This window comes from Pteropus alecto, unplaced genomic scaffold (assembly GCF_000325575.1).
Source record: "Pteropus alecto unplaced genomic scaffold, ASM32557v1 scaffold69, whole genome shotgun sequence".
NCBI classification, from domain to species: domain Eukaryota; kingdom Metazoa; phylum Chordata; class Mammalia; order Chiroptera; family Pteropodidae; genus Pteropus; species Pteropus alecto.
This window is the reverse complement of record NW_006494610.1, coordinates 6,452,181-6,473,272: the sequence shown is the minus strand read 5'-3', so window position 1 is coordinate 6,473,272 and position 21,092 is coordinate 6,452,181. Positions and strand designations below refer to the sequence as shown.

General features: G+C 30.5%; 1 protein-coding gene across 1 annotated transcript in view; it reads right to left on the bottom strand.

Annotated features, from left to right (window-relative positions):
* SEMA3E (semaphorin 3E) overlaps nucleotides 1-21,092 on the bottom strand; it is a 234,294-nt gene that overhangs the window by 39,878 nt on the left and 173,324 nt on the right. The window contains exon 5 of the mRNA XM_006925735.2: nucleotides 6,721-6,814. Coding sequence (XP_006925797.2) covers nucleotides 6,721-6,814 — 94 coding nt within the window. The remainder of the gene's footprint in view (nucleotides 1-6,720; nucleotides 6,815-21,092) is intronic.

The window sequence follows — 21,092 nt, the reverse complement described above, 5'->3', positions numbered from 1 at the left end:
TGACTATTGAACCATCAGAGTGAGGATTATTCTGAGATATTTTTGTTTTTAATTAATATACTTGATTCTATTTCCCATCTAAAACATAAAGGTCATTTTGGAAAACTATTCTAAACATGATTTATTTTTCTAATATGGAATAGGCCAAATATTTAATACGTAATGAGAAGAAAATACAGGTTTCTTAAAAATCACAACAGTTTTCTATTTCATAAGTTGTTAATATTTGACTTAATTTCCTAAAATATTTCTAGAACTTTGATATCTGAAAATGTTATTATTATTGGAAACTAATCTTTATATTAGTTCATATCAATTTTATTACACTTATCCCAATTTGGAACGTTGTTTCAAAGTTCTACTTGTTTTAATCAATATTATAAACTTAGCAAACAAGTACCCCCCGGAGCCACTAGATGGCAACCCTATGATATCAAATAATACTATATTCAGGGCAGGTTATCTGCACAAAGGAAAAAAAAGATGATATGTTACCAATTTTACTCAATTTCTCTTTTCTACACAGATAAAAGAAAACAGTTTGTAAATAATTCAAATAACACAATATGAAATGTATAATTTAAACTTTAAAGACGCTAAACAGGTGCTCGAATCTATACACTATGTAAACTGAATTGAATACGTTTCTGTTGGAAATGTTAGATTTTCCTCAGAAGGTATATTCTCCTTTTGTATCTTATTATCAGTGTGAAGAACAAAATAAATTAGTAATAGATAATAAATAAATTAGTAATAGTAATAGATAATAATTATGTTTAGTAAAACACCTTCCTAAGAAAAAATAAACATTTTAATGAAAAATAATAAATTAGAATAAGCATAAATGTTACCTGATAATAATTTAATGAGAAAAATACTCGCCATTATAATAATTGATAATATTTACAGTAAATACATATTTTCTAATTAAAAACTTTATAACTATTTGGTAGAGCTAGAGAAAATTTGTGCATCAATATTTTGGTATTTTATAGAGCACATAAATGACATCTGGAAAAATCATGTTTTCATGGATTAAAAAAAATTTTATATAAATAGTAAAATGTGTTAGAGTTTCAATGATAAGAACAGAACTAACCAAGTTTTTAGTTTTCTATGTCTATGGAAAAATGATATTTAATAAATGTGTTAGCTTAGTCATAAATTTAACTGGTATGTAATCTATTTTGATATTCTGAATATAAATAACCACTTAATTTTTATGTCATATATTATTTTTTATTGTTATAGCACTGGCTTCTGATGGTAATTGATGCCATGTTAATTTTAGATGGTTGAGTACAGTTACAATTAAAAAATAAAACATCTGCCGGGTATTTTGACAAGCGAATGTAACTTATCGTTGTCATGCTCAACAATAGTCTCTATGTACAGATACAAGAATAGTGGGAATAGTTTTGCAATGGAAATCTGGCAAACTAAACCCACAGCTCAAAATCTGCTATTTGACCTTGGCAAAACTGTACATCTCATGGTCTCAGTAACCATAGAATCAGAGAGACCTACATGTGATTTCTTGAGCCTGCCAAGCTTTTATATTCTATCTGTTGGACTTTTTTCTTTTTTTGCCTGGAATTCTTCACCTTTTTTCCCACTTCATATTCAGTTTACCCGGCTATTTCCCACTTTCTCCATGAAGCCTTCCCTGACCAAACTTTCATTAGTTTTATGGTGCCTAGTACCACACATGCCTTGTGCCTATTTCTATGATATCACTCATCCTATTATATTTTAATTGACACCTTATGTGTTTGACATTATGCCTCACTAGAATTTAGACTTTTGGTGTGTTTTCTATATTCTTTTGTCCTCAGTATCTTTCACTGTGTCTGGAATACAGAAAATGCTCAATAAACATTTATTGAATCAGTGAATGGTATAATGAATTAATAAATGGATAAATCTAAAATTCTTTTTAGATATTTAAATTAAAGAGCTATAAAATGCAATAACAAGAACTCAGGATAAGATTCTTCAAACTGCCTCAGAGAGGAATATCAAAAGAAAGAAAAACTATTAGGCATTTGTGTGAATTAGAATTCTTTGAAATCTTGCTCCTTAAGATTCCTTGTTATTTAATCATTTTAATTCATGAACACTGGGACATATTTTTTTCTAGTACTTCTTCCCAATAGTTTCAGCCCCAGAAGACTGTGTCTACACTAAATTGCTTATATGAAAGAAATAAGATAATCATTTGACTTTTGGCAACATACAAAAACAAATCCATTGTAATAATTCCAAGTCGAAATGCATATTTAACATACTTTTCTATATAACTCCTTTTTTACAATACAAACTCTAATTGAAGTTTTGAATTACAGAAAATGTGTTTTGAACCTGTTTACTTGCATCTGCTGGGACCCTTGGAGGTATTCTGAGTTTTCTTGGTGGCAAATCAGTGACATGGATACTGGTGTGGTCAAACCAGATTCCTAAAGTAGAGAACGTCGATGGGGAATTGAAGAGTAAAACTCTTTTCTTCTATCTTTTAAAGTTTTCTTTTGTTTTCTTTTGTTTTAATGAAACCATAAGCAAAGTATTCGAATAGCTCCTTAGAGACCAATAGTTATGGCTAGAAGCAGCATTAAGGATGTGGATAATTGGCATTCTGCCCAATGTGAGAGAATATTAGTCTTGGATAAGAAATTACAGATATTCTTTAGGAACAGAAATGTGATAAGGGAGTAACTTTAAGTCTACGTTTCTACATTTGGGATAAATTCAAGAAACAGGCTAGACATTTACTTGTTATATTTATAGCTATTGTAATTATAAAGGCATATATTTTACCTTCATTTAGAGTTTTTAATTTATTTTTCTAATATTATTAAGTCCTATTTTGTGTGAGAACTATTCATTCATAACTCTGCTCTGAATGTAGTTAATCAAAAAGAAACATTTATTCAAAAATTTTTAATGTTATTAAGAGCTTGAAATATTTAACTTTTTCCTGCATGTATTCCAACTCCCTCTCATTTTATCAACATCGACCTGTAATTCACAGAATTTGTCATGAGAAGATATATTCGCAAAGATCTCATTATTATGAATCTCTTATTTGTTGAAATAAATTTTATTGTCTTTAACTTGAGAAATATCCTAAAAATAACAAAGCTCACAATTTCAAAGCAAAGTGTGAAAAAGTACATGACAAATCAGAGTGGTTTTCTCGCAAACACTAATAATATGTAACGTGAATGTTAGCATACCTTAGACACTTCAGGTATGGTAGGTATTATATTACACCTAGAACTGATAATACAAATTTGGGTCAAATGAAACATTAAAAAGTAGCAAATTATAAGGGAAATCCTGAACTTACTGAAGGTGTTATCAACTTTGTAAAGAGAAAGTTACAATTATATATCAGATATAACTGATGAAAAAGAGTCAGCTGTCATTTTCCTTTTCTGAATAAAATGACATATAACATACAGAAAATGTTTCTTGAATTTTTATTTGGCCAGTCACCAAACTCACTAACTTAGTGGCAAGATAAGTAGTAAGTAATTTTGGATAACTTGAAAGGTATCGGCAGTAATGCAGCAATTCATTTTACTAAATAATTCATTGTTTCAACAAACTTTTTAAAACTAGCTTGTAATATCTTATATATTTAAGACCACTTTTAATATATTAGTAATCATAATGGGGGGAAATGTGGCTAAACATGTAGAAATATTATTGTTGAGATATGAACCTACATGCCCCCCAAATAATGTTATTATCACTTGACATTTGAAGAGTAAGACTAATTAATAGATAATTGCATTTTGATTGGTTTCTGAATGTACAGAACATAGCTCAATAAGGAGCCTGTTTTATTCTTTAAGTTCTTTCTCAGATAGAATCATTACAAGTTATTAATATTTTATTTCTAAATTAAATCACAAATGTAATTAAAATATATTTAACTTGCAAATAATCTTCATTCTTTATTCAATTTTTCAATAAGCTTTTACTCCATGTCAACTGAATTTAAGGTAGCTGAAATGAATAATTTCTGAGGTTAAGAAATTATAAGAAATTCTCTGATTTGCAAGCACATTTTGGGGGGGGCGAGGGGAGCCTCATTAGTTTTATGAGTTTTGTTACAAATTTAAGTTTTTATCATGAAAGTGTATCTTAATGTGAACAGGCACTAAATGTTGAATGTGACCTATAATTAACAAAGAAACAAAGAAGGAGCAATGGTTTAAAGATGGTCATCTTTGTGCTGGAGTCTTGTCCTAACCCATCAGCAGAAAACATGTGTGGTCATAAAATACCACATTAATGCATTCTTTCCCTGTCAGAGTAAGCTACGCTGAGCTTGCCAAATTCCAACTCAGGTAGCTCCTTTTTTCCAACCCAAATTCCTATTGCTTTTTCATTTGGGTAAATTATTTCTACTTCCTCTCTTTTAAAGAGTTGCTGGCTCACATAGGTTATCAGGTTTCCATCCCAGTGGCTGCTGCATTTCTACAGTCAGTGAATGATCTCTCAAAGGTACTTTGAGATGAAAGCTAGTGGATAAATGTGAAGAATTGTATTTTTATTTCTTCTCTTTGGAGGGATTATTCTATAACTTTTGTGTTTAACTTGGAGGGCTCTTATGATTTGATTTCTCTTCTGAATAAGTGAAACAGCCACCCAGATGGCAAGCACTTCACATTTCAGCAGAGTGTAATTCGATTTGGAAGTTCAATGAAACACACTTGGAAATGTCCCTCCAGTATTATTTCCCCTCTTAAAAAATTCAGTTTCAAATTTCTGGTTTCATGAATAAACAAGCTCCAGGGAGTCTGAGTGGTGAGTGGCAGGGTGGCAAAAGAAATCACTTTTAACGATTTAAATGAAACATTAAAAATAAATGATAATCAAATCTTCTTAGGATTTCATATAAAAGCAACATTTACTGTGGAATTTTTTGACTTTCAATACCATTTGTAATAATCTTATAAATAATATTCTAAAATTTGTTTTGTTTGTTCACTTATTTAGGAAACTTAGTCAATATTTACTGGAGTCCTTTTCTGTATAAGGTATTGTATAGTAAAATAAAGATAAGAAAGTCTCTTTCATCCAGACATATTCAAATCTTAAATATATGCAGCTCAAAAATCACTAAAAACATTAGGAAAAAAATTGTATGAGTCTATCAAATGCATGTATATTAATCCATATGCTGCAATCTACTAGAGATTTCTAACATTTATGGATCTGGCATTCACTAAAAGGGTCATTCCTAAGGTTTTGATTCCTACTAAGTCTATATTAGGCAATACTATTCCCATATTAAAAATTTGCCTCATATGCTGTTTACATACCACACACATATGCACCCACACACATACACATGGAGGTTAGCAGAGAAACTCAGGATATCTTGAAAATATATTTTTCTTTAAAATTTTATATTCTTTAAAGATATTATATCTCTTTATTCAAGTCCTTGAAGAACTTACTATGTGATATTCTCATCTTACAGCTCTTTCAAATTGTGAAACTGAAGAAAATCAAACTTTTCCTATCAATTAAAACTAACATAAGATCTATGCGCTCTCTCTCTATATATACGCATATGTATATACACACACACATATATATATACATGTATATACATATATATATGTTCAGTGAACATACAGACATACAGTCTCTAGAATACACAGGGACATCTATATCAACTTTAAATCAAGCATAAGATATTTTGATTAATCATCAGTGGAGAGTTTTAAGTTTTCACCATTTATTTAAAATAGAAAATTGCTACTTTTTTTTAACACTTTTTCATTTTCTGAAAACAGGGTGACCTAATACTAGCATATAACTAAGTGTTGCAAATCTAATAATAGAAACTTGTACATTGTACTGTACCTATAGCAGAACCTCTCAACACTGAGAAAACAGAATGATCCCTAACAACACCTGTGTTAGGTGTCAGGGATCATTCTCGTCAGTCTTGTACTTGGGAACTCAGCCATCTGTCTGTACTCTCACAGGGCTGCAGTACTTAAACAACTGTGCCATTTTTCAACCCCAGATAGTATAAAAGAGAAAGTTTTGTGTTGTGTCTTAAGGAAGGTTCTCAGGCACTTCGTCTAATTGAACTGAATCAAACTGAAATGTAGACCAGACATGGCCAGCTTATTTTTTTATTCCAGTGTGAACACTTCGTGGTAATTGGAGCTGCCTGACTTCTACAGTTTACATTCTAGATTAATAAGAATTTAGGTAAATAACTTCGAAGTTCTCAATTGGAATGACTTTCTGTTGAATTCTACTAAGGCTAGAGAATAAAGTTCCCCTAAAATTATAGAATAACTAAAACAAAGAATTAAAAGATGCTAAAATAGTTTCGTTTCTCTAGCTAAATTTTCATAAAATATTCACACAATGCATTTTGTAAATAATAAATGGCAAATTTTCATAAAATATTCACACAATGCATTTTGTAAATAATAAATAGCACAATAGGAAATGTCTCATACCAGGTATTAAGTGATAATTTGTGATAACATGCACACTTCATAGCATTTGCATCTATTTTAGAGTCAAACTGGCTCATGTTAGCATGGCTTGAAATTTAATATCATCACTCCCAGTGCAAATCAATAGATATAACAAAGCAACATATATAAATACCAAAAGAATGTAACTAAAGTTTCAAAATTAATATGACTGCCACCTGATGTCTGAGGCAGCAATAATTACCAATTAAAGTGGAGATGAAGGAAGAGCTGGGATCAAAAGGACACCTGCCCCTTCCTCTCTCAGATCTGTGCGATTCCAGGTGAAACAGGGGATCCTTGAAAGAAAATCAAAAATACCGTTATGTATGTACCAATTTTTAATAAGAATTACTCAAATAAATATATTAACCTTAATTATTTATAAAATCTATATTGTAAATAGGGTATCAGAGAGTAATGTCAAGTTATTTAGGAACAAACTGGATTTTATGAATAAATACATAGGTTTTGCAGGCCTATATGGGTTTCTCACTCCTCCCAAACTATGCAGGTAATGAATCAATGAAATTAGCAATTTTTCTCACTTGATCAGACAGTATTTGCTATTCTAAGATGTGTCAGTTAAATATTCTAACTGATTCTGACTGATGAAGTTGATTTATCTAATGGTTACAACTAGACACCTTAAACACAAATATTGAAACTGCAAGAGAAGCTATGCTTCTCTTGCTCAGGCCCGCCTCCACGTCTGGAAGTGTATCTTCCCTTATAATAACACTTTTCCTTTCTGCTATTAAAAAAAAAAATACTGAAGGAATTGAAACTTGCTGGAAAAAAAGTAAAATGATAAACATGGAAATGGGCTTTCGTTTCACAAGACTATTATTGAATTTTTGAATAATTTTAAAAGAAAATTCATAAATAATTGGCAATATTTATTTCCAATCATTTTATTCTTCATATTAGATGTCTATATTCTTGTATAGACATCTAATATTTAATAATTTAGATAATGATTACTGCATAATTACTTGACTATATATGTATAAATAAATGTCATATTATGAGCAATATTTCAGTCTGGCTTTACACAAATGAGATATTGAAAATAAACATTTCTATGAAAAACTACTACTTGGTTCCTACTGCAAGCACAGAACCACAGAAATTTCTCGAAATATTCTTAGACTTCAAAATTCTAATTAAACTGATATTTTTATAACTAATCTCCATTAAGTATATTATAAATGGTTTGGATAAGAAACAGTTATCTTGGAAAAGTGACAATAAAAATCAATATCAAAATTTGATCGAAAAAATCTACAGTTGATCCTTGAACAACATGGTGTCAGTGGCGCCCATTCCCCATACAGTTGAAAATCCATGTATAGCTATAGTCAGCTTTCTGTATCCACAGATTCCTAGCCACATATCAAAAATTCAGTTGAAACTTGATTTAAAAAAAAAAAAACAAACCTGTATATACTGGACTAGTGCAGTTCAAACCAGTGTTGTTTAAGGGTCAGCTATACTTTGCAATAGAATATTGCTGATCCTGCTCATTGTGGCATATATGAGTAGCATTGCCCACCTGTAAATCATGAATCCTAAAGTCCTGAGTAACCTCTGAGAGTTTCATGCACTTCTCTTGAACTTGATCTTGACTTTCCTAGTTTCTTCGGTTACTCCACTTTATCTTTTCTATTCTGTATTGCCATTCTTACTTGACATACTTTCTTATTTCTCTCCATGATATCCTAAAATCACCATTCTGATTCTGCCTTTCCAAACCTTCTTGGTGAAAGTAGAGTTCACCTGACTCATATAACTTTCCAGTCTTACCCTTGAAATTGAACCTTAGCCTATAGAACAAATGTGTTCTCCTGACCCAGAGTGTGATTAAACTCATATTTTAAGCAAAACAAGTTTTACCTATTTAGACACTTTACACAAATTAGTAGAGAGTAAGAATACCAGTAAATCATTTGAGACATTTTTGTGTTCACTTCCCACAGATGAAAAATTTACAATGACATGACGAGAAAACATTTTTTAAAATGAGTTAGAATTATTGGTCTAGTCAACTAATAATACCTATGCTGAAGGGGTTTCATCTAAATTTGTAAGCAGATCCATAGCATCATATAAAGGAGGAAGTAATCAAGTCTATGAATATAATAGTCGTTTGCTCCTTTAGTCACTAACACTTTATAAAATATTTTTAAAAATAGGTAAAGTATACATATTATATGTTTTATATAGTCAAATGTCCAAATACGTGGTCATAGAAAGCTGTCAAAGAGATATACTGAACTCTTTTTTTTTTTTTTTCCGGCAGGAAGAATTCACTTTTCACTGTATGCTCTTGTGCTGTTTAAATTTTTCTTCTAATTTTTAGTTTTTATTTTTTAATTGAGTATAATTGACACATAAGATTAGTTTTAGGTGTGAAACATCATGTTTCAATATTTGTGTATATTGCAAAGGATCACTGCAGTAAGTCTAGTTAATATTCATCACCATACATTGTAATAAAACATTTCTTTCTTGTTATGAGAACTTTGAAGATCTACTTCTTAGTAGAATTGTTTTCTTAAATCACGACTTCCTATAGCTTCAAAATTCTGTGATAATCAATTTTTTATCTTTAATGACTGCTGAAGTTGATTTATCTAATGGTTACAACTAGACACTTAAACACAAATATTGAAACTGCAAGAGAAAAAGAAGTACATTGCTTATTTACTCAAGTACAATAAATTCATTTAAATTTAAACCATGAAGTGGGTGAAACAGATAAAAAATGCAAACTGTAAGAATTCTAAGTTCAAGAGGATCTCAGATTTTGAAAAATCACAGAATCAGATGAAGTAAATGAAGTCGATTTTTTAGAATAGTCACAGATTTTCATAAATGTAAGTCATAATCTAGGCTCTTGAGGCTACTGTTGATTTGTGAATTTCATTATGCATTTAAGAATATCAAATATCTGATATATTAGTGTACTCAACTTTCAAGAGAAGTAGACTAAATCAATAGGAAACTATATTTGTATAGCCTATAATCCTAACATTTTGAAAAAAATTAGGTGGATTCAGAATCATGCTGGAATTTTTAGTTATGTATGAGACGCAATTCTGATCAATATGTAAATCTATTTGAGTCCGTGAAAGAACATATGCCTTTATGAAACCTCCAGTTTGATTCTGAGAATACATAATCATTGAATATTGAAAATATACACATCCTCGGAGATCTGTGCCTCAGGTCCAAACTTAGATGTGTTTGATTGAAGACCTTTCCACTTTCCCCCAGAAGACTTCAAATATTTATATCTCATTTATTTGATTAATGTCTAAAACCACCTCAACGAAATCATTTAAAACAATGAACAAATTAAACTTTTGCCTGATTTTTACATCATTATTAAAAAAAATATTTTTCAATAGCTTACAAGATAGACATATTTATTATTTAATTTAAAAATGCATATGTTCTTAAAGTATATATATCAAATCATGATGTACTCTTTCAATATCTAACAATTTTATTTGTCAATTACACCTCAATAATACTGAAAAAATGCATGTGTCCTGCAGTTTCTGATTTAATTAATTTTTAATTTAAAAAAAAGGTGAACTATTGGAACATCCCTGCTTTATATAAGCATCATTATCTTTCTGTACTTAGAGAAGAAAGGTCCATATCTCTAGAGAATACAGTCATCTCATCCATACATAATAACTGGTTAATACTACTCCAGGAGTTAAATAATACAGAAATGGAAGACAATGTCATATTAGATTATAGAGTGTAACACATCTTAAATTTGAAGACTTGTAATTTTTATTTTAAAGACTACAGTATTTATAACAATATAAGTTCTACATTTCTTTTTATTAATCAGAATATCTTTCCTCAGCAGTGTAATACAAGTGCTATCAATATTCTTTATTTGAATCACCGTATGCTTTAAAAACAGTAATATTGTAACCCTGCTTTTTACTTTATTTAAAAATCAGGATTACAATATTGTAGTTGTAACAAAAATATGTTGCACAGTTTTTTTTAAACAAAGGCTATTATGCTATTATTACTAAAATAATATTTGATAGTAAAAGCTAATAAAAATTTGGCTTTTTTTTGACTTGTGAGAGTAAGTATGGCTACAATTATATGCAACTTTACATTGTTATGATTGTGTTGAAGTAATAGCTTCATCGCAACTGTTTTCTGTGACACATGAGTGAGTGGCCTTAATAAATTTCAACTGAGCACATTATGTGCAATCATAACCTTAAAGCATATTTACAACACCTCAGAGCAGTTAAACAACAGAAGTCAATGCCAGAATAAGAATATGAAATTATCTTTCACTTACCAAATCAGTGCTTTATGAATTTTTTTTTTAATTTGTCTATGGTTAAGGCTAATTAAACCTAGAAAAGTTTTGCTTTTTTAATAAACATACTGAAAATTCCCATTTTTAACCTAAAATTTCCACTGAATAAATCAAGAAACATGAACAAGTTTGAAAAGGTAATTTCTATTAGAGATAATATGAACACTAAAAGCATAATTATGAATCAATTTTGATGCTCCTCCCAAACCTTTTTTACCAGGCATTCTGAAATCCTTATTTCATGGTAAGTAAATTCCTAAGACCACACTCAATTTGCAACATGCTTCAACACCTCTTTGCCTTAATTGAGTTGGAGCTCTCATACTAGGCAAAATTATAGAGCCTCACAGATGTCTTCATCCTAATCTCTAGAACCTCTGAATATCTTACCCTTACCATGTCGAAAGGAGTTTGCAGATGTGATTAAATGCCTCTAGATGGCGAGATTATCCTGAATTATCCAAGTGGGCCCAATGCAATCACTTGAGTCTTTAAAAAAAGTCAGAGAAGATGTGATGATGATTGCAGAGAACCAACTAAAGCGATGCAGTGTGAAGGAGACAACACCTGCCATTCATTGCTGGCTTTGAAGATGGAGTAATGAGGCCATGAGTCAAGAAATGTGGATGGTCTCTAGAAGCTGGAAAAGACAAGGTAATCAGGAATGTGGCCCTGCTGATTTTAGTCCAGTGAGAATCATTTCAGACTTGTCATCTATAAAACTATAGATTAAAAAAAAAAGTGTATTGTTTTAAGCCACTAAATTTTTGTTAATTTGTTACAACAGCCATAGCTAATACAGGTCCTATGTATGTTCTGCTTCTTGCTTAAGACCTTTTCAATGGTAAGTCCCTTTTCTCCCACTATCTACATTTTACAAGGCAATACTAATATAATTCAGGTTTCCTCCATCCAAATTCTAAACTACTAGACATCAACCATTCTTATCAAGACTTATGCCATTCATCTATGCAATCCTTTCAATTTCTATCATCCACTGACATCCATATCGCCACCTTCACAATCACATCCACCTTCACAGGGTTCTTCTGCATCCAAAATCCACCTTTATGAAGGATAGTTTCAATGTCCATGTGCCCATTCCACAATCTAACCTCATGGTTCCTATCACCTCAGTGGGAATGATCTTCAGGGCCATTCCTTTTGAGCCACAACACCAAGGCCCTGCCATAGACCTCATCATTCAGTGTAACTCTTCAAATATGGAATACATCCACCCCTTGATTTACATGGATTATCCTTTCCACGTGTTTTCTATTTGTGTGGAAGAAAGACACATAAAAAAAGTCCACCAGTACAAAAAAATACTAAAGAAATAGGATGACGTAAGTAATACAAATATTTATTTCTCATATTTTCACAAAAAATGCTAATGAAAATTCAGAAAAATCAAAATAAATTTATTCACTTTTGGTGTCTGTACTGTAATCCAAAATGATCAACCTTCTCTTTTTAATTGGCACAAAGTCATTGTCTTCACTGCTCAAAATATTTAGAAGTACTACTTTGTTTTCATTATTTGTGTTTATGTTTTTGGATGATCTTTTTTTTAACCCCATCTTTTGCTAGGTTTTCAAAAATTCTTTAATATTCATTGCAACATTTTTAAAAATCGGTTTGAAATTTTAAGGCTCGTTAGATGTTTGGATCAATATCTAGAATTTCAGTGTCCAGTTTTGTGGCCATTGAAGAGCTCTGTAAATGTTTTCTGCAGTGAATGAAACTGATTCAAGGTCGCTGCCATATTCTTGGGCAGAATGGGCTTTAGACATTAAATGAATTAATTCATTATCAGTTAATTTGTGATCAACCAGTAATTCATTAATATCATCTACATTCAAATTGTCAGAGCCTTCTTCCTAAAATTTATTTAACAAATTAATAATGCCATTTAATCCTTCTTCAATTATTTGAACCATATTCCTTGGTACAACTACTTCTGGCCATATCGCTTTCCAGAAAGATTTTAAGTTCATGGCTTTATATCATTCAAAGCTAAAGCAATATTATTGATACAACTTAAAATTGTATATTTATTCCAGGCTCTGTAACTGTGATTCATTATCTTCAAGTTTATTAAAAATATCATTAAAACTGCTTTTAATATAATTAATCTTAAAGGTGGAAATAATGCCTTGATCTAAAGTATGGATCAAGGAAGTTATATTTGGTGGCAAATATGCAACTTTTATATTTAAATGTTCTAAATTGTATGGATGACCAGGTGAATTATCTAAAAGTAAAAGTATTTTAAAAGGAAGATATTTTTCTTTCATTTAATTTTCAGCTTCTATAACAAAACATTTGTAAAACCAATTCCGAAAAACATCAGTAATCACCCATGCTTTTTTATTTGCCATCCAATGATGAAGAGATCATTAATAATTGTGTGTTAGTATTAGTTCTTTATACATTGCTGAGTTAAGCTATTGTTTTCTAGAAAGAGTAATTGTCAATAATGGAAATGAAAATGAAAGAATTATATAAAATAAGACTGCATAAATGGAAATCATATATAAAAAGTCTGCATAAATGCGGGAGGGTAATATTTACCCTGTATAAAAAAAAAAAACTTGCATAAGAAAATACTGCATAAATTGAAGGACAAGTAATAAGCTTGAAAATTTTGTTGATTACCCACGGCCTTTCACCCTTCAACTCCTCTACATAATTATTCATAACACTATAAATATTTTTGACTTCATTCAAACTTCCGGAGTTGAGACCCTTTTATTTTTTTTCAAAATATAAAAGTCCCTTCTCCCTTCTTCCCCTTAGCCTTCAACTCCTTTATCCCATAATCTATCATCCATGTGTCTGTCTTTCCCATTGTTAAAAGTAGGATACTAATAACTGCTAGAGAAAATCATCCCAAAATATAAAACGATACTATCGATCTCCTTCAAAATTGCCAAGAAATGTATATGTTTCCCTGGTTATGTCTATTTACAATTTCTTCGAGCAGCTATTTACTCAAGCACCCTAACTTATGATCTCTCTCAATACTCAGAAGACAGTCTCACACCTTATGTTTGATAGAGAAAATAGGTTTACATTATTTATGTTTTTTTTTTTTTAAATTAATGTTTCTTGTATGTCAGGGCCTGGCCCTAGAATGAGAAACACAGTTGTAAACAAAGCAAAGCCCCCAAACCAATCACTTTACTGTTCTCATGAAATTATTTCAAATAGACTTTTCTCTCTTTTTTCGTAAGCACTTCTTTTAGCAATATTCAACATTGTTGCCTGATTCCTGGCACTTACTGTATTCACTCCTTTACCACTTATCACCTTAATTTTAACACCAGCCTCCTGAGCAGTCTCCCCGGCCTCAGCCATTAATTCCCTACCCTGCTGTCAAAGAGTTCCTCCTGAAATGTGAATTTTCTCTTATTATTTTTCTGCTGCGAATCTTTCATTGACTTCCCATAGCTTCAATAGAACAAAATCTAAAGTCCTTAGGATTTCATATAAGAGATTTTAAACGTAGGACTTTTTTTATCTCTAAAATGCTGCTCTTACCATCTGTGTATAAACCATTCTGAACTATTTGCAGGTTTCTCTTACTTGGGATTATCAATGTGTTTAGAATAATAATGCTCATATAATAAAATTTCAGCATAGACTTTATCACCCCCAGGAATCCTGATCTGGCCCCTTCGCCTGACCTAGTATCAACTACTTTTTCCCTTTGGTTCTTCCCATAGTATAACAAGAATCCCTTTTTTATATCATTTGCTTCTTTGTATTCTAATCGTCTGTTTGATTCTCTTCTCTACCGGTATGTGGGGTTTCTTGAGAAAATTGCCCATGTTACATTTATCTTTGATCACCTATATCAAATAAAATAGCTGGCACATAAATGTGCAACTGTTTATGCTGTTTGAATAAATACTACCTTTCCAAAAACAAATTGTTTTCTTATCTCCTTTCTTGCATGGCCTTGCCTATTTTCTTATAGAACTAAAACAACTCACAAAACATAGCAGTTGTTAGGTATTTTGGTTTGAACTAGACAATGTGTATAAATTATTATGGTATGCTATGTTGTGCGTGCTTTCTTGGAGCATGGTTCTCTTTTCTCCATATTTTGACTGCCATTGCCTTTAATGAAATTGACTACATTGCTACCATTACTAAAGGAAGAATAGATTTGTCCTTAATTTCTCCAACTATTCAATGAAGATGATGTATTTTTATATGTACTTTTATAATTTATGATGGACTCTTGCCTGGATTAATATATTAAAGTTTAGGATGAATATGACATAATTTAATATCTCATGGCAGTTATTAAAAATAAAATTGGAGAATTATAAAGATGATTTATTTTATCCCCCAAGACCTTATTGATGACATGATATAATTTGAAGTTATATTAGAGGTATGACATGGAGGTACAAACATTTATTAGCTAAGGTTTCCCTTTTCTCACATGACTGATTTTTTTTTTTCATGAGTAAAAGATATTCTCTTGATACAGTGGTATATGGAAATGAAACTTCTATACAGAATTGAGAGTAAAGACTTTTTTTCTTTTTTCTAACAACTAACTTGATGGTAGTTTTTAATGATTTATTTGATCTTTTGTTCCATGATTTTAGAGCCAAGGCTTTCTTTACCTTGTTAAGCTACATATGATAGAAAGATATACCAATCCAATTCGTTTTTAATGCCTCAGGACTCAATATATTATTTTTTAACTTTATACAACTGAGATGTGGAAGTTGTTAAAAAGAAGTAAAAAAAGAAAGAGCATTTACCATAGACTGAATAATACTAATATTATGATGAAAAGCAGTCAAATTTCAAACTTTTATTGCTTTATTTTGCATAGTAAAAGCTAACTTCAAAATTAACTACAAATTCAAGAATGAAGTTTCTTACATTATTCTGAGAGTTCATTGTGGTCTTATATGCGGTGTTTAATTTAGTGCACAATCCAATAAAATACTAAAAAGCGAGTAATATAATTTGCTTCCATGAAGTAGAATTCTGCAACCAAATCAACCGGAAAACTTGAGGCATGATGACATTGTCAATGACCCCAAAGCAATCAAGTTTATGGTTCATGTGTAACGTTGGCGTTTAACCCTATTGAGAATGTTGGTCACGACTTACACTGGCTTTTCATTATCTATGTTTTAACAGCTGGAATTTCTGCCTGAGTAATTTAGCTTAAATTTACAAGACATTGCTAGTATTAACAGTGTGGGCTCAGCTTTTCATTTCGGTATGATATGAAGAAGTTTTCCAATAAATCTTCCTGTGTTTGAGAGAAAGCAGGACATCTAGGTTATAGATGTGGGAAGATACATATGCCTTTGAGGAAAGAAAATGTTTGTAAAGAATAAATGGTAGATATTCCTAGGTGAATTTTCCTCTATAGGCCTTGATGAGGGGTCTCAGAACTCAGCAAGCCTACTGTAAGCTATTTTCAATAGGTGTGAGTCATTACATATCAGGTGTTGAATGTAATGCCAGTTAAATGAAATCAGGGTTTCCTGTTAATAAATCAGCTGTGTGAACTAATATCATTCTTGACCTCAGTGCCATTGGGATATTGTGAAAGATGTCAAAAGTAAACTACACATTACAAATACTATAAGACAAAACAAATAATCATCTATTATATTAGCTATTTCTAATGGTTAGAGAAAAACTAAACTACGTGAGGCTCATACAACAATGAAAATTGAACAAAGATAAAGTTTAGATAAATGTCTTGAATAAAAAATATGCACTTTAATTCTTTATCTAATATCTATTTAATAATCTGTATCACAAATTAATTTTAAATGTCATTAACTATACCACATTTTCCTCTTCTTCTGCCAAGTAGTAAAAACATTTATTAAAAATATTTGAAACATTTTCCAAAGACTGAATAAACAAACAGAAAAAAAATACTAAAAAAGGGAGTAAAGTTGTTAGTAAATGTTTTGACTTTAAGACTAATAGTTTTACATTTTAATTGCTTTTATTTTCACATTTTTTCTCTAAAAATAATATATTATATTTGTATAATATTGCAAAATTTATAAAGTATTTTTTCATATGTTATTTTATCTCGAAAATAAGCCTATAAATTAACAGAGGGTCAATAATATTGTTCACAAGTATTGGTTTTTTTTTTTATAGATGTGGAATCAGAGGCAGGGTGAAGATTTGCAAGTCTCGAAAGTGTCTTCTAGTTCCACACTCATTTTACAGTAATGCCCATCCTACATACCATTGTCATGGAAAGGGTGTATGTGTTTGTGCTGCTGGGCTTGTTCGAGTATCTTTTATAAGGTACTTAATGCATAATCAGGGTTCAAAAATGTACATTAAGAGTTTAAAAAAAATTTATTCCATTATTTATTCAATTATATGTTCTAATGTTTTATTTCCTTTAATATTACTGAAATAGCTTGCAGATGCTAGCAAAATTCTTTTAAAAATATGTAATATACCTGAGTAAAATTCTAACTCAATTTTCTTGTGCTGAACTTTTAATAAATATTTGCTTAAACCTATATTTGAAGGCAAAATAAGCTTTCTCCCTCTTTGGTGTATTCTTCAATTATTACTTCAGTATTCTATTATTCTCCTCAGCCTAAGTGTTCTCACTTTATGCCAATATTCTCTTAAATTCTATACCGATAGCTCTGTCAACCAGATATGTATGCCTGGGTATACTAAGAGTATTGGAAGCAAGTACTTTTTATATTTTAATGATTATGGTGTCATGCTTTTACTAGAAAATAGCATCATCCTTGCTGCCTACCTCTTCCATGATTATGGTGTCATGCTTTTACTAGAAAATAGCATCATCCTTGCTGCCTACCTCTTCCTCATCACCTTCTCAAATATAATCATGTCGTTCATCTTCTGAAAAAACCTTTTGTGCTTCTACATTGTTATTTAATAAAAACTAACCTCGAGAATGGCAGTTCAGGACCTTCACAGTTTGACCTTAGGCTTGTTCTTTCATGACTCCCACCATCCAATCAAAACTCTAGCAGTACAATCTGTGTGACTTTCTTTAAAAGTTCTATAAATGATAATACCTAGAGCTCTTTGATTACATTTTCTCTTTAAGAAAAGGGAATTCAATCTTCCTTGCTCTACATCACTAATTCCTACTTAATGGGAAAATGATGTTGAAAAATGACTTTACTGATATTCTCCAAGACTTCTCCAGGCAAAACTTCTCCCATGGACTATGCTATGTATCTCTTATAGAATTATTCTCATGGTATTGTGATTATGTATATATACATATATGGGTAATTCAACAAATACTTAAGAAGCCTACGATGTTCCAAGTATTTAGTCAATATTGAATTTAAGAAGCATGGTGTATGCTATTCATTTTAAAGCCCATAAAAATTAAGCAAAGTAGCCTTTCTAATTGTCAAATGACAAATAACAAAACCAAAATGAACAGGTGACTACAAGTAATATATAACATAGTAGAATAATATTTTTCATTAATCTACCTATTAACTACCTATTTAATATCTAATAACTACATTTTAATAGTTGAATCATATTAGAGATATCCATCATTTCAATGGCAGAAATAAAATAAGGTCTCTGATACTATCTTCAGAAAAATTAGTGAAAAGAGAAGGAGGAAGAGGAAGAAGAAGAATGGGAATAGAAATAAGAATTATAATAAGAGTCAAGATGTTTTACAAAGAGAGTTAATCCAAAATGGAGATAAAAAAGGTTCTGATTTGATCTTACTCAAGTCCTATAACCTCTTTCAACCTCAACTTCATTGCTTGTGTGTGTGTGTGTATACATAAACAATATTTCTATGCTGTCATCTTCCATGACTGTTGTGAGAATCAGAGGAAAGAATGAATACAAAAGGCCTTTGAGAAATTAACTTTGAATATATGACATAATCATATATAAAAAGAAAACTGATCTCTTACAAATCCAAGAGATTTGTAACTAGGTGTTTCATATCAAACCCAATGGTATATAATGCTGATTTCATTCAGCATTTTGCTTTTGTTTTTATCGTTCTACAGTTAACTTTAAAATCTTGCTCTATATTATAAAGAGCCAATGTGGTATAAGGATGCACACTGATATAGATAGAATTTCAAAGCACTGTGGATAAATGATGGATTATTCAATGAATGGTGTTTGGACAACTGGATTGCCATCTGGAAAAAAATAAAGTTTGATTACTACCTCATGTCCTATAGCCCTGTACCAAATTCCAGATTGATCAATAATTTAAACATAAGAAATAGGATTACACAAGAAATGGAAAAAGACATAGAAATTTTGTATATGACCTTGGGTGTAGAAAAAGTCCTTTTAAAATAAAATACAAAATCCATAAGACATAAAAGAAAGATTGATAAATAATACGACATAAATTAAAAGAAAAAAATCCTATATAAAAAATAAAACACAAACATTTCTCACTCAAATAAAAAACAGCCTTTCTTTTTTCTTTAATGTATAATGAATGTGTACAAATCAATAAAAGGCAACACAGTTAATTTTAAAAATGGTCTGAAGCCATTGACATACCAAGTGGGCTTGGAATATCTTTTCATTCTAGAAAGCAAAGAAAACTATCAAACTATTAGAATTATATCACAAAAAACTTAGATGTCAACCTGAAGAAGTATCTACTTGACAAGAATGAGACAATTTATTTATCAATAAAGACAGTAACTGGAGAAATTGAAAGAAGCCTAAACAAACCTATAGAAACAGCTGAATGTTGGCAATATTTGTTGGAAATATCCTGTAAGCCCACATCAGAAAATGTCATATTATAATAAATATATAGTTGTGAGATTAAGAAATTGCGTACTTTAATTATTTGAAAAATGAGCACACCCAATTGTCTTATAATTATAACATGGGTACTGATTCAATTCATTTACCTTATGAACATCTGCGTTTGATTTTGTAAAAAATCAAATTTTATATGATAGAAACATCCATCACATATGTCTCGTTGATCCCTTTCTGGGCTACCCAGTTAATCCAACTTTAAATTTACAATTAATATTGAGAGTGAAATAGCATTCCATAACAAATTACTCAAGTTGCTTACTTGGAATCTCTTTACGTAAACAAATTACACAATATTTAATGCAGAATTATACGTAAGAAGGCTGAAGAAAATAAAGTTTTGCAGTAATTAGCATAATGATCTAGATTTCATAATTTCAGCTATTGCTTAATAAAAAGCCAGTTTTAGTGAATGTAACTATGGCTGTTCTTTGAACAGTTATGAACATGCTATCCTATATAGATATGCTAGGATAAATTTTGTAGAAAAAAATTAGTGGTAGTAAATATTTGTTCAGTGTAAACAGGTGTTTAATTTATGATAGTCTATATACACAGCATATTCAATAAAGCAATTGGATTGAACGATATCTGTTTCTTAGATAAAATAATGGTATATGTGTAATAACTTATATATATGTATATATAATTATACATGATAAGAGTAAGTATATATTTTAATATGTAAAATATTAAAAAGGAGATATTCATATTAAATATTCTTTGCTATTAATTTAATATTGATATTAAAATATTAAATAAGAATGCTAGAAATGATCATGAATAAATATTGATGTATGCTTTCAAAAACTTAACTGAAGAATGGAGGTGATTATTTAGGTATTTACACATGGCAAGAAATGAACTATTTTGATTCCTTAGCTTTAAGATCTGAATTTCTCTTCTGCACTATACTCTTCCTATCCACCTTCTCTGGATTTGACTATTCTCACTGTTATTCTGACCACACACAATGAAGCAAGATTCAAAATTCTTTTCTGAGTACAAAGATGCTTTTTATAAAACTATGAATATCTATTTTTCATGGAAAGGAAGTCATAGCCTCTTTTTAGTATGCAGACAGCCTTCAGAGCAATTCCTCATTTCCGAATCCCTGTTCCCTTTCACTTGGACACATCTGAAAACTCTTCAATTCTGTGAGTGTTCCTACTTCTGACTGAGTCATACATGATCACAAAGGATCACAGTCCTATGTGGAGAAGAAAAGAATTGCTGGTAAAAGAAAAAAATAAATCCACCATCTGCACAGTAAGAACTAGACAGCTGCAAAAGCAAGAACACTTTCTGTAACAGCTGATTTGTCATTCAGCTCTGGCTGAAACCATACAGCTCTTGGAGTTAGCAGTATCAACAAA